Source organism: Pyricularia grisea (assembly GCF_004355905.1).
Source record: "Pyricularia grisea strain NI907 chromosome Unknown Pyricularia_grisea_NI907_Scaffold_2, whole genome shotgun sequence".
In the NCBI taxonomy this organism is placed as follows: domain Eukaryota; kingdom Fungi; phylum Ascomycota; class Sordariomycetes; order Magnaporthales; family Pyriculariaceae; genus Pyricularia; species Pyricularia grisea.
The window spans coordinates 6,673,059-6,686,799 of NW_022156717.1; the positions used below are offsets into that span (position 1 = coordinate 6,673,059).

The window sequence follows — 13,741 nt, forward strand, 5'->3', positions numbered from 1 at the left end:
GTGACGTGACCTCAGTCCCGAGCCTGAATGCCCCACATCCATTCCCCGCGGCCAGTGGGGCCAGTCTGTCGGGATGCTGATGCGGCCACTCCTTCCGGCGGCGAGCAGCGGTTCTGCTCCACAACATCGTCACGGTATCAGATCAGTACAGTCTGTGTTCACTCCAATTATAACTTGACCGGTAATACGGTACGGCTTCATTGGTGCTGAGAGATATTCCAAGACTCGGAACACTTGGTCTTGAGGCATTGGCTTCATATTTCTCTCTAGCCAAATGAATCAAAGTTTGGGAGAGTGTTTGCGCTGCAATTTTGGCTTGATTTGAATTACATTCATTTGCTGTCGGTGAGGACAGATTCATTCGAACACTGGATACTCTGTAATCCAGGCAACAAAGCAACGAGAGACGTCGCTAGCCGTTCGAGTTGAGAATCAAAGAAGAGGAGAGCACATCCAACACATCTCCATCAACAAATTGCGGGAATCGACGCGGTGCAAACAAGTCGCGCTTTCTTTCACCCAGACCTGCTTTATAGCCCTTCTCTCGGCAATAGACTCCGAGTAACAGATTGCCTGCCCAAGAGGCAGGCCAACCTGCTTCAGGATGGATGTCGTTCAGGCCGTCTCCGGCTACATCACCAAGATGATATCGACCGGTGATAGTACGACGGGGACACAGTCGGCCAAGATGAAGATCTTGCTATTGGACAGAGACACCGTCCCGATTCTATCAACAGCTGTCACGCAGTCTGCCTTACTTAATCACGAGGTCTACCTGACCGACCGTCTGGATAATGTCAACCGGGAGAAGATGCGCCACCTGCGCTGCTACTGCTTCGTGCGCCCATCTCCGGATTCCATACAGTTTCTGATCGACGAACTGAGGGAACCCAAGTACGGCGAGTACTATCTGTACTTTAGCAACGTTGTCAAGAAATCATCTCTGGAACGACTGGCCGAGGCGGATGACCACGAAGTTGTCAAGGCCGTCCAGGAGCACTTTGCCGACTTTATCGTCATCAACCCAGACCTCTTTTCCCTTAACCTCAGCTTGCCGCAGAACAGGTTATGGAGTACCGATCCCAACATGTGGAACGCCGACTCGTTGCAGCGTGCCACAGAAGGAATTCTCGCCGTGCTGTTGGCCCTGAAGAAGAAGCCCCTGATCAGGTACGAGAAGAGCAGTCTAATGACCAAGAAATTGGCCACTGAGGTGCGGTACCACATGACCCAAGAAAGCCAGCTCTTTGACTTTCGAAAGGTCGATACTCCGCCGATACTGCTCATACTTGATCGGCGCGATGATCCCATAACACCGCTTCTGAGCCAGTGGACGTACCAAGCCATGGTCCATCAGCTCCTCGGTATCAAGAATGGTCGAGTAGATCTCAGTGACGTGGCAAATGTTAATCCTGACCTTAAAGAAATTGTCTTGTCGCAAGACCAGGACCCGTTCTTCAAGAAGAACATGTACTTGAATTTTGGTGATTTGGGATCCAACGTCAAGGACTACGTTGAGCAGTTCCAAACAAAGCACAAGAACAACGTCCAACTTGAGTCTATCGCAGACATGAAGCGCTTTGTGGAAGAATACCCCGAGTTTCGAAAACTATCGGGAAATGTGAGCAAACATGTTCATCTGATGTCGGAGCTAAGCAGACGAGTGGGTGACGAGAACCTACTCGAAGTGAGTGAGTGTGAGCAGAGTTTGGCCTGCAACGACAATCACGCAGCAGATCTCAAGGTAAGAAAGTCCCTGTTTATCGCGATGGAGGATTCATGTCCCACAGGCCTGTCAAAAAAGCCAAAGAAACACTAACAACAAAACAGAATGTGCAAAAACTCATTCAAAACCCATCAGTAACTGCTGACCACAAGGTCGGTCTTGTGGCCTTGTATGCTCTACGATATGAGAAACATCCATCCAGCGCGTTGCCGATGCTCGTGGATCTACTGGTCGCAGCAGGTGGCGTCTCTCCGCGAAGGGCGGACTTGGTAACCAAGGTCCTCCACTACCAGAACTCGGTCTCGCAGTCCCAGGCCGCAGGCGGCATAACGGACATCTTCGAGTCCACGGGAATCTTTTCAGGCGCCAAGGCTTTCAAGGGGCTGAAGGGTGTTGACAATGTCTACACTATGCACTCGCCTAGGCTGGAGATGACATTGCAGAATCTCATCAAAGGCAAGCTCCGAGACCAGCAATATCCTTTTGTAGAGGGAGGCGCCACAACGAGAGACAAGCCCCAGGATATCATTGTGTTCATGGTTGGAGGTGCCACGTACGAGGAAGCAAAGACGGTGGCAGGCATTAACGCCTCGACACCCGGAGTCAGGGTGGTTTTGGGTGGAACGACAATACATAATGCGGACAGTTTTCTGGAGGAGGTGGAGGATGCTGTTATGTCTTGGCCAGAGCCGCCACCAACGACCACTGCAGGACGGTTGCGGAAGGAGATAGGGCGTAGATAGGGGTAGATAGGTGTGGGACTCGCACTCCTGATAGTCAATCAATAATAACCGCTTATATATTTATATATATATCTTGAGACATTAGCCGTGATCTTCAGATTCACGCATTGTTGATAGCAGATATCTACTCTGAAAGGAGCTTGGTCAACAGGCTTTGATACAGAGGGAGGGTCATTGGTAGGGTTAGGGTTAGGATTAGCAAACGCGCCTCTGCCGCTAATCTAATTGTTCGGCGCGCTAGAACGCAATCGATAAAACCCTTGAAAAAGTTCCAGGCCGCCTGCAAGGTAGGTATGCACCTATCTGTCTGCACCCAATGTCCGTGTTAGTATCGCCAGTATAATGATTCGATCTTAACCGTATATTCGCAAAACACGGCAACGGCGTGTGGACTTTCTTCTCACACTTGGGGCACAATGATCGCGCCCAGCTTGCGGATTTCTGCGGGCATTATTCGTCCGGGGCGGCTCATTTTTAGTGCTGCCTTTCGAGCAGGACGACGGCGCACGTTTGCGACTGTGTCGGAACACGCAAGGTAGGTACGCAACTGTTCAAATCTTCTGGGAAAAAAATTTCTCTCCTCGCTAACCTGCAATGCTTTTTGCCGTTACCAGAACTTTCGACGTCGTCGTTATTGGTGGCGGACATGCCGGAGCCGAAGCCTGCGCGGCCGCGGCCCGAGCAGGCGCGCGAACGGCCCTCGTTACACCAAAGATAGACAACCTCGGCACCTGCTCATGCAACCCGAGCATAGGCGGCATAGGAAAGGGCACCATGATCCGCGAGATCGACGCCCTCGACGGTCTGGCCGGTCGCGTGGTCGACAAGGCCGGCGTGCAGTTCAAGGTGCTGAATCGCAAAAAGGGCCCTGCCGTCTGGGGCCCTCGTGCCCAGATCGACCGCGAGCTTTACAAGAAGCACATGAGGGAGGAGCTGCTATCATACCCGAACCTCGACGTCGTCGTCGACAGCGTCGACGACATCATCGTCGGCCAGAACCTGGACCCGAGCACCGGCGCCAAGGGCAAGATCAAGGGCGTGAGGCTCGCGTCTGGCGAGGAGATCATGACCAACCAGGTCGTCATCACGACGGGGACGTTCTTGGGCGGCGAGATACACATTGGACTGGAGGCCTTCCCGTCGGGTCGCATGGGTGAGGCTGCGACGTTTGGGCTGAGCAAATCTCTCAGAGACGCCGGGTTCCAGCTCGGGAGGCTAAAGACCGGGACGCCGCCGCGGCTGGACAAGAAGAGCATCAACTTTGGCATTCTTCAAGAACATGGCGGCGATGAGCCGCCGATGCCTTTCAGCTTCATGAACAACAGCGTCGCAGTCAAGGACCAACTGCTGTGCCACATGACATATACCAACCAAGCCTCGCACGACGTTGTGCGTGCAAACCTCGACAAGACGATACACATTCGAGAGACGGTCAAGGGCCCAAGGTATTGTCCGTCTCTTGAGGCCAAGGTCATTCGATTCGCCCAAAGAGATTCCCATGTAGTTTGGCTTGAACCGGAGGGATTCGACACGGATGTCATCTACCCCAACGGCCTATCCATGACTATCCCTGCCGAGGCCCAAGAGCAACTCCTGCGTACAATAGTCGGGTTGGAAAACGTCAAGATGTTACAGCCAGGTTACGGAGTTGAATACGACTACGTGGACCCACGGTCACTCAAATCATCACTAGAGACAAAAGCCATCTCGGGCTTGTTTTTGGCTGGGCAGATCAACGGCACGACCGGCTACGAAGAAGCGGCAGGACAGGGCATAGTCGCGGGCATTAACGCCGGACGCGCAGCAATGGGCTTGCCGGCAGCAACTTTGACCCGGGCCGACGGCTATATCGGCATCATGATTGACGACCTGGTAACCAAGGGCGTCTCGGAGCCCTACCGCATGTTCACCTCACGATCCGAGTTCCGCATGTCTACCCGCGCCGACAACGCCGACTCTAGGCTAACTGCCCGCGGCCGCGCCTGGGGAGTCGTGTCAGACTCGCGCTGGGCGAGCTTCGAATCTGAGCGTGAACGAATAGCCGAGTTGACCGAAGTGCTGGCCTCAGTCGCCCAGGGCGCAGAGTCTTGGCAACGGGATGGCTTCGAATCTGTCCGCTCCTCCAGCAGCCCCATCAACGGGCTAGACATTGTCCGCCGCGGGGTCGACATCACCTCAGACCACGGCGTGCTTGTCAAGAAGTTCCCCAACCTGAACAAATACTCGCGCAGGATAAGGGAGCGCGTGGCCGTGGAGGCGGCGTATGCCCCCTACGTTGAGAAGGACGTCCGGGTACGCGACCGTGCCCTGCGGGATGAGGGGCTGATTCTGCCACCCAACATCGACTACGAGACCGTGACAGGCATCAGCATCGCAGAGAGGCAGGCCCTCTCGGCAACCAGACCCGAAACTATGGGTCAGGTCAAGAGGTTGGAGGGCATGACGCCTGCGGGAGCCTTCAACCTCTTGCTGTACATTAGGCGGAACTATGGGCAGAAGTCAGATAGTAGCCGCATTGTCTGGCCCGAGCAAGATGCTGCAACTGCTGGGATCGAGGATGCATCGCCCCCCGCGGTATAGACTCAGCATCTCTTCAGCACGAGGAGGAGGATAGGAGGAGGAGGAGACATGTGTCTCGCAATATTGAAGCCATCTTCTTGTTAACCCCAAAGCAAACGCGAGTAGGGTTGCACCCTGGTGAGGAGGAGGGAGGGGCGTGTGTGGGGGTGGGGGAGAGCTTGTTGTGTATAATTACGACCCATGAGACAATTGTAACACCATGTAACGACCATTATCTGTACATAGTATATATATCGAGCTAAGAGCTAGGTATCTTACCTATAGAAACCATGTAACACTACGAAATGGTAGCTCTATGCGGCCAAAGATGACGCGGCGATTGTGTACTATAGTAGGTACTGTAGGGTACTAGGGCAAGAGTCATGACTGAATAATAACAACACTGATAAAAAACACCGGACGAGAATCCCAGTCGCCAATTTGGGGCTGACTATGTTCAACACGCCCAGAAGAAACAAAACAAGGGGAAACGGTGCTAAACTCTAATAGAAAACAAAGCTCTGCCGGAGCATCCTGGGCCCAAAGATTTTGGCCCAAATAGTCTTTTTTTTTTTTCTCTTTTTTTTCCTTCACAAGGCTGCAGCGGTACTCTAATGGTGTTGCACTTACCGATTAGTGTAGAGAACAACATGTGTGATGAATCGATGAAGAAGAAGAAGGAGTAACGTTATCTGCTTCATTCCTACAAGACGATTGTGTACATGAGCATATCTTTATTTTATTTTTTGTTTCTGTTTCTAACACATATCATACTGTTCACAACACAAGGCAGAAAAACATGTATACATACACATGTATATATAGCCACCGTCGTCAAAGGATATGGGATGGATGGATAGAATGCCTCTTTGATTTTTACTACATAGTATGTATTTTAAGCCCTCGGTTACTAACGTCAGGCACCCGTAAATTTTCAGGGCCGACGGTCTTTTTTTTTTTTTTTTTTGTTGTTTTCACTTTTTGCATCTGGCCGAACAACCAACCCCTCCACTTCCCCCGTCACAAGTTTTTGGATTGTTTCCATTTGTGATTGAATCCGCCCCCCCTTTCAGTTCTCTATTTTTTTATTTTCCCTCACCCTCCCCTCCTTTCTCGGGGGTCAAGTTCCGCTACGGCCCGGCAAACCTTGTCTGGCTCTGGAAAAAAAGTCTGTTTCTACCCTTACCTTCTTGGGGGATTTTTCTTCTTTCTTTCTATATTTTTTTCTCCCTGCGACTGAATTTTAAACTTTGGTACCTGGGAATTACTGAATTCGAAAAAAAGAGAAAAACAAATTGACGGATAAAGGTTATAGTTGAAACATTTTCAGGCCAGTTGAGGGTATTGATGCGACGCGATGTTATTGATACTGCCCGCGCAAGACCCGCGTATCACCTTTATTTTTCTTCTTTTTTTTTTCTTTGACCAACTCAGACTTGACGGTTAGCTACGAGGAAGTCAGCTGGCTTAATCATTCGAAGCTCTTCAAGGTAAGCTTCGTCCTCTCGAGTAGCGTGTCACGTCTTTGCTACCCATCACGAAACACAGTGACATCGTTGGATCAATGGTCAGCTAAGAGCGAGAAGAGATCCAGGAAGGGAAATACAGAATAGCTGGGCGTGTAGTTATAATAGACAAATGACGTATATCGTCCTCTTTGGGATACTTGCATGCTGTCTTATTAGAAGTAAAATCCCACAGCCGGTCTCGATAGGGTGAAAATAGTATACACTTTGGATTTTAGACTTTACACTATCTAGTCTCATCATTACAATAGGTAGGTACGTATTTCGGGAATTATCAACCACCCACGCCCCCTCCTTGCCACCTGTACTCAGGACTACTTCAGCTTCTTGTCGGCGGCCTTTGCCTGTGACAGAATTTTCACAGCGTCCTTGCTGAAAACATAGCTAGCGCCACTCCAGACTGTCGTGACGGCCACAACCCAACTAAACAAGATGGCAACGCAGTTAGTCATGATCGTGCAGGTAGGGTCAAAGCCCAAAGACCCCGCTCAGGAAGACAGATAACTCATAATGTCGATAAGCATAAGCTAGTTGACATGCGTCCTGAACCGGCCCAAGGGGTTTTGTGGGCACCAACAAAGACAAAAAAAAAAAAAAAAAAAAAAAAAAAGGCTAAAAATGTCGATATGCGAGGATGAACTTACTGCATGACAGCCAGCGCCCCATCAAGGTCGTACGGGACCACAGGGGCGGTAGTGGTCAACCCCATGAGAGCCAGCTGCAGAAAGGTGTTGTATTTGCTGATTGTTGTCGGCCGCACCTCGGCAGAGGGCAGCGAAAAGTCCCAGTATCGCATAAAGGTCTTTGGTGGCGGTAGGGAGACCCACCTGTAATATATGGCTGAGAATGCCAGACCAACGTCACGGCCGATGATGAGAGTTACAAGCCAGACTACGCGATTACAAACGAGGCACATGTGAGCCAGTGTCCGGACCTCGAAAATCCAGGAAACATATGTATGTAGGTGGGTAGGCAAGGCGGGTGGATGCTCCCAACTGGCCACATTACGAGCTTGTAGAAGCGGGATACAGGTTTGATAGAGTCAGGATACAAGCAAAGCACCTGTCACAGCCTTAGAGTCTGGACTAGCGCGCACTCATCCAACGCAACTCACACCTGTCCCTCTCTGCAAATGGGTGGGATGGAAGCAATCGAGAAGGGCGTGACAAATAAGAAAACAAGGACACAACTCACGCGGCAAAGCACCCTTGACAGCAAGACTAACAGTCAATACCATCATGAGCATCTTGTCAGCCATTGGATCAATGATGGTACCGACGACGGTACCCTGATTCCACCGCCGGGCAATCCAGCCATCCAGCAGGTCCGAGACTCCGGCGTAGGCAAAGAGGCCCAGGGCCGTGGCATGGTAGTCGTGCACGATGCAATATCCGATAAAGGGCGCAATCACCAGCCGTGAGGCCGTCAAAATATTGGGGATCGTGTAAATGTTCTCCCGCGCCAGAGCAGACTTGCCTGATGCCGGCGTCGCTGTCAGCGGCTCTGCAGCGCTGCCAACTTTTGTCTGGTGCTTGGTCGTCCCTCTTTGGCTGTGGCGACAAGGGGCATCAAACAAAGTTTGGCCATTGCATGTTAGTCAGTCAGTCGTTCGCTGTATCAATCATGTCGGGCGCTCTTTGCTATGGAGTTTGGGCATGAGTAGAGGGGGCAAAGAGGCAAAGATAAAAAAAAAAAAAAAAAAAAAAAATTAAAATTAAAATTAGGGGGCTGAGGGGTGATTGAAATGCATGTCCACATACCCATCATCCTTGTTCTCCTTGTTCGCCAGCGACAGCCAAGGTCTCGTGATGGAAAATGACCGCTGTGGCAGCACCAGACTCTTGGTGACAGCAGCAGGCACCACAGATGAACGAACTGCTGCTGGCCGACAGAGGGTGGAAAGAATACGGTGAGCATTGTGACCACATGTCATCGTCGTCGTAGTCTTCGTCATTGACCTCATCAGCAGCACAGACGACGGCGAGACGCGGCCTCCCGCCAGTGCCATGGACGAGGTGCTCAATCTCTGCATCGCGAAGGCTGGCATACGACGCAGCGCATTCTCCAGAGGCGCGCGGCTACTGCTGCTGCTGCTGCTGCGTCGTGCTAAATTGATCTGTTTTGTTTGTCTTATGTTTGGTCTCTTGTTTTTGGTTTTTTTTTTTCTCTTCTTTTCTTCTTACTCGTTTGCGTAGCTAGACACGTGCCAATGATTGCCAGGTTCGGGAGAGACGCATTCATTCGTTGGTCCCTTGCCTGATTCAATCTCACACCTTCACGTGCAAAGATGACCGTAAAGAGAGAGCTTTGCGCGAGCTTGGGCCATTAATGGAAGTCATTCTCTTCGCACGGTGTTGAGAAACTGTACAAGGCATCGATTCGCTCACCGAAAGCACCTGGTAATATTACCCGTACTATAGGTTAATCTTGGTCCTAAAAACCACCTTGGTTCCACAGCAGCCATTGCGGGTCAGCCCTTGATCGTCCTCGTCAGGCTCTAACTGGCCATATACTATATAAGTCGGTACACAAAATTGTGACTTCATGGCTGAGGAAATCAGCCCCTGAGTTCTTGGCATGATACCATACCAGGGCGCCTTTGTGGGTTTCCAAGTTCGGTGTCGGTCGTAAAAAAAAAACATGATGCCCATTTGACGGAATTCAATTAATCGCTTGAAGAATATGTATTCAGGCGAACATACGTCCACATGCTTCAGTCCTTTTTCGGACCCCTCTTCGCTATCATACGAATCGCACAGTAGGATGTTATGTGCATGCTCTTTGTCAAGTCCTCCCCTGGTAGAAAAAGTACAGCAAGAATAGTAACCAAATAATCCAAATTAAGACATGAAAAAAAAAGATTGCCTAAGCCTCCCAAGGTATCATCCTTCCAAAAAAATAAACCCCAAACGCCATTCTGAGACATGAGCTTGCTTGTAACACAAATCGGCCCTAATTCATGGAGAATGTTTGGTTGCCGTACTGCAGCTGTTGGCTGTAGCCCTCGGTTTTGAAAGGCTCCGTGCCAGCAAACATCCCATCGGTAGAGTGGCCGCCAAACTCGGCCGTCTTGAATTCGCTAGATGGTGCTGTCGGGCCTGTGGCAGGTGCCGAGGACAGCAAGTTCTCACCCACAAAACTTGTCGGTGCAGCGCTGTATGCGAATTCGCTAGGGTTGGAAAAGGGCTGGCTGTGTGCCAAGCCGTGGTGCGGAGGGTTTGCCTCATGGCTTGGCGGACTCAACTCATTGCCGTGGGTAGATTCGTGATTCTGACTAGGCGCGCTAAGATTGCCTGCGGCTAGGCCATGCTCATAGTGAATTGGTAGAGTCATGTGTGTCGAGTGTCTCCTTCCGGAGTCCATGGGAGCCACTGTCGTCACTGGGCCACTGACTGAGGCTCGGTGATGTGATTGGTTATACGCCGAAGCGAAATCGTGACCAGGCCCAAAGTGACCACCATGCGCCATCCCCAAGCCTGCCTGCGCCACATGAAGGTCAAAAGAGGCAGGCGCATGCCCGGGGTAATGTCCCCAGCCTTGCGGGATCATTTGTTGTGGGTGATGGTGCGGATGGTGAGGCATGCCTGCTTGTAAAAATCCTGCTGGTGCGAATCCGTGCGGCATCCCATGCGGATCGAGGGAGCCATTGTGTGGTAGCTGTCCAATCATCGAGTCATCAGATACAGGACTGCGGAAGTTTTGGCCTGTGTATAGTTGTGACCTGGGCTGGATGTTGCGGATTTTGGGGTCGGTGGATGGCGTAGTGAGCCTCTTGTTCAACACATCCTCGCAGCTGTAGTATGAGACAAGGTGATGGCTAACACCTTGCCAAGTTATTGAGATGGTCTTCTTGACCAGGCCGTCCATCTTAAATTGGTAAGAATCAATGAGCGATCCCACAAGTAGCCTGAGCTCCTCTTGTTGCCGCTGCTGTTCATCAGATAATGGTGTGTTGCCGTTGCCCATAACGGCATTCATCATGGCGTGCGTCCTCGTGGTTTCGTTCTTGGCCCCTTGCTTCTTATTGTTAGGCTTCCTGGCACGTTTCTTCTCTCCCGGCGGGAAGGGTCCCTCAAGCTCTCTGTATATCAAAAAGTTGCCGAGGATTCTGCTGGGGCTCCAGTTGTAACCATCGGTCCATCTTTTGATACCGGAAGAATGCTCCTCGTAAATGAAAATGGCGCCACTTCTAATGAGATTCTCACGCTCTCGATCGTGTGGGCGGCGCGGCACATGGTTAAGGTACCCCGAAAGACATGCCTCGAAGAGTATTAAGGCGTCGTATGTGGTGGCCACATACCCTTCGTAGGTCGTCCCAAGGGGACTCCCTTGTCCCGTAGTCGACATCGCAACTGGTGACGAATGTGCTGTTGGGAACTCAAAGGCCTAGCTAGCTAGATATAGCAAGATTGAGCCTGCAAAGAAGTAAGGCGAGGTAAGCTTATGTCTCCTGTTGATCTCAACGCCAAAAAGAAGGCAAATGCGACAGCCCCCATGATGGGTCGCGCGCGCGAGCGCGCGAAAGGTAGAGTAGATTGTCAGGGTCCTTACCTCCTGTATTTCTGTTGAACAATGCCGTGATACTGCTGGCTTAATAGCTTACAGCATATGTACGTGTGCTGTTCGTAGGGAATCGGATCGACGGGCTGCTGCACGCGCCAGGTCCAGATGAACAAGGTTGGAATAGCCGAGCGCCCCAGGTTAAGCTTTACAGGCAACCAGGGGAATGTCCTGATGAAGTAGCCGTTTTGAAAGTGTAAAATGGAAGGCTATTCGGCGACACCAATAGCGGAAGTATTTGATGGCGGGAAGAAGAAAATGAGAAGCGTCTTCAGATCAAGGCGTTGGGTGCGCAGTTGTGTCCGGACCGGGGATCTGGGAAGCTTGATATGAAAGAAAGAAAGTTGTGGAGGGAAGTGAGCTCGGTGGTGCGAGCTTCGCGGGTAGAAAAGAAAAGAAAATGGGAACCTAGACTCGGGCGGTTCAAGTGGGATCGTTCTGTAGACCACGGCAACGGACCTCGAGGGCTGGCAAGATACCCGGGCGGGCTCGTTTTGTCTGAAAAAGGTAATGTATACGCAATAGAGACACGGAAAGACTGATGTGGGGAAGTACCAAAGGAACCGGCACGCCACAGGTTTGTAGGACCTGGTCTCAGGTAAGATCTTGTCGTCCCTGGCATTCGACTCTGAGTCCGGTCGTCGTTCGGTGTGCGGTCGTGGCCACACAAATCAGTGTAGAGCAGGTGGCTGGCTGAAATCACCAAAGACAGCCCTAACGAAAAGAGCAGCAAAGGATAAAAACAACACAAAGTAGGGTGAAAAAAGGATAGAGTGACGAGGGTGATGCGGGGGGGCTTGAATCGGATGGGCTTTTCGAGATCGCCGCCCTCACGATAGAGCAATTGAATGAATGGGTGGAGCTTGACTGTTCCGGTCTAGTGGTGGTGGTGGCAGATCTGATCCGCCCGTAATCTGTTGAGTGGGTGGTCCTTTTTTTCCCGTTCGCGTTGGCGGAATGGCTTGACTACTCCAAGTAGGCGGCCGAGCTAGGTGAGCTAGTCTGAGGCGGCGTGATGACCTTGGCGTATTTTTGACGTGTCTGGCTGTAGCTTGCGCTGTTGGCAGGTGCGGGCTTCCTCCACTTCTGCTGCTGCTCTTCCTTAATTCTTTCTCTCTTTGTCTCTGGATCTTTCCCTCCGAGACTAGGACTGCTTGCTGGTGCGCGCTGCTAGCCAGCTCCTCTCTGGCGGGCTATTGGAGTGTCTTTGGTGTTTAGGATCAAGACCCAGTAGTGGGAGTGTAAAAGGGTTTGTTTGGATTTGATGTTGGGTAGATGATGAAAAGAAAAAGTCGTCGACAGAGATACACCACGCGAGGAGGTGGGCTATGCTTTCGAGTTGTAGTAATAGCTGCAGACTCAATCTATCCGACTCAGCAAAGAAGCTTGGACGGACCTCAGCTGAATCTGTCGAATCTAGACCTTCAGCCACTTGATGGGTGAGGTGGACTTGAGGAGGACGATGGGGGAATGTCCTGATATGGTTTCTGGGGAGAGCTCGTACTTCGTAGGGAAGAGAGCGGGATAAAACGCATCCATGTCCCAGCCCACTACAATTAGCAGGTCTCGACTGGGGGAGGGGGGTCTCAATCCGATGGGCTTCAAGGGGGGGCGTGGGATGAAGGGGTCCAAAAAGATTTGTGGGTAGGTAGGAAGGTGTAGGTACACGGCTGTGGGTTAACAGGTGCAGACAGAGCTCCGATGAAGTAGGTAAGGTAGGTGGTTGGGTTGTTGGTGGTCAATGCTTTGGGGGTGCAGGGCAGAGAGTACTGTACAGTACATCCACTGAGTCTTAGCGGACACACGCTAGGCTCGGGAGGTTGGTCGTTTGCTACGGAGAAAAAAAAGAAAGAAAAAAAAGGAGCCAGAGGAGGGGAAAATAGAATGAGGCGGTAGGAGCTTGTGGAAGAAAGGGCATTAAATTTTTCGAGGTGCGAGATCGGGGCAATGTTGACGAGGCAAAGAGCAGGAGAGAAAAACTCAACAGCGGATGAGGAAGAAGATCAACCACACACAGATACGCTACAACAAGGATAGTGCCTTGAACAACAGGCAGATTCAAAATGAATGAATGATTGTACCTACCTGTGTAAGGTGTCCAACATAAACAATCATTTCCCAGCCGTGCGTGCTTGTCTACTTCTCGCCGTGCAGGGGATGGATGCTACACGCTGCTGGGACCCAGATGGTGTGCGTGGAGGGGGAGGAGTCTGACCGTCCGACTGGAGCCGTCAAGGTAGCGAGCGACAGGACCGCACTTGTTGCGATGCGAAGATGCTTGCTGGGTTGGGCCCCATATCCACACCGGCACAGCCAGCATCCACTCAAGTAACGAGATTCCCAATTCCAAGTCCCGGGGCTCTCGAGTGGACGCATCCCTGCTTCTTGAGAAGCATGTAAGGTGAGTCTTGCGGTCCGCGAGCCCTGCATGACAGGGTCAGGGGCAGCAAGCACATACGTACTGCTATGTGTGTACTAGTCTGCTTTGGCTGGATGTACTACCTGCAATCAGTACTGATTTGGCGTAAGGCCGAACAGGCAAGACGTAGTGGGCCCGGGCTCGGGGAGCAAGCAACATCACTCCTCAATTCCATGCTCTTTTGACATGTTTTTTTTTTTTTTTTTTT

At 51.4% G+C, this 13,741-nt stretch overlaps 4 protein-coding genes across 4 annotated transcripts; 1 reads left to right on the forward strand and 3 right to left on the reverse strand.

The window, feature by feature from the left end:
• Window positions 1-136: 136 nt before the first annotated feature.
• Window positions 137-5,182, forward strand: PgNI_04555 (uncharacterized protein). Its single transcript, XM_031124600.1, has 4 exons — window positions 137-1,744; window positions 1,831-2,461; window positions 2,799-3,004; window positions 3,084-5,182. The coding sequence occupies exons 1-3, from the start codon at window positions 605-607 to the stop codon at window positions 2,810-2,812; spliced, it is 1,785 nt and encodes a 594-aa protein (XP_030983420.1). The 5' UTR covers window positions 137-604; the 3' UTR covers window positions 2,813-3,004; window positions 3,084-5,182.
• Window positions 5,183-6,728: 1,546 nt separating this feature from the next.
• Window positions 6,729-8,794, reverse strand: PgNI_04556 (uncharacterized protein). Its single transcript, XM_031124601.1, has 4 exons — window positions 8,315-8,794; window positions 7,749-8,104; window positions 7,199-7,445; window positions 6,729-6,977 (listed from the first exon to the last, which is right to left on the reverse strand). The coding sequence occupies exons 1-4, from the start codon at window positions 8,599-8,601 to the stop codon at window positions 6,869-6,871; spliced, it is 999 nt and encodes a 332-aa protein (XP_030983323.1). The 5' UTR covers window positions 8,602-8,794; the 3' UTR covers window positions 6,729-6,868.
• Window positions 8,795-9,506: 712 nt separating this feature from the next.
• Window positions 9,507-10,901, reverse strand: PgNI_04557 (uncharacterized protein; the record flags this gene model as incomplete). Its single annotated transcript, XM_031124602.1, has 1 exon — window positions 9,507-10,901. One exon carries the CDS (start codon window positions 10,899-10,901, stop codon window positions 9,507-9,509), a length of 1,395 nt encoding a protein of 464 aa, XP_030984877.1.
• Window positions 10,902-13,278: 2,377 nt separating this feature from the next.
• PgNI_04558 (uncharacterized protein) lies at window positions 13,279-13,692 on the reverse strand (the record flags this gene model as incomplete). Its single annotated transcript, XM_031124603.1, has 2 exons — window positions 13,279-13,538; window positions 13,614-13,692. 2 exons carry the CDS (start codon window positions 13,690-13,692, stop codon window positions 13,279-13,281), a joined length of 339 nt encoding a protein of 112 aa, XP_030984880.1.
• Window positions 13,693-13,741: the final 49 nt, after the last annotated feature.

Bases quoted from the DNA above. Each gene is read 5' to 3' on its own strand.
- PgNI_04555 (XM_031124600.1), top strand. From the start codon at position 605: ATGGATGTCGTTCAGGCCGTCTCCGGCTACATCACCAAGATGATATCG. The intron at 1,745-1,830 runs GTAAGAAAGTCC...ACAACAAAACAG, and splicing joins ATCACGCAGCAGATCTCAAG to AATGTGCAAAAACTCATTCA.
- PgNI_04556 (XM_031124601.1), bottom strand. From the start codon at position 8,601: ATGCCAGCCTTCGCGATGCAGAGATTGAGCACCTCGTCCATGGCACTG. The intron at 8,105-8,314 runs GTATGTGGACAT...TTGTCGCCACAG, and splicing joins AAGGAGAACAAGGATGATGG to CCAAAGAGGGACGACCAAGC. The intron at 7,446-7,748 runs GTGAGTTGTGTC...GTAATCGCGTAG, and splicing joins TGTCAAGGGTGCTTTGCCGC to TCTGGCTTGTAACTCTCATC.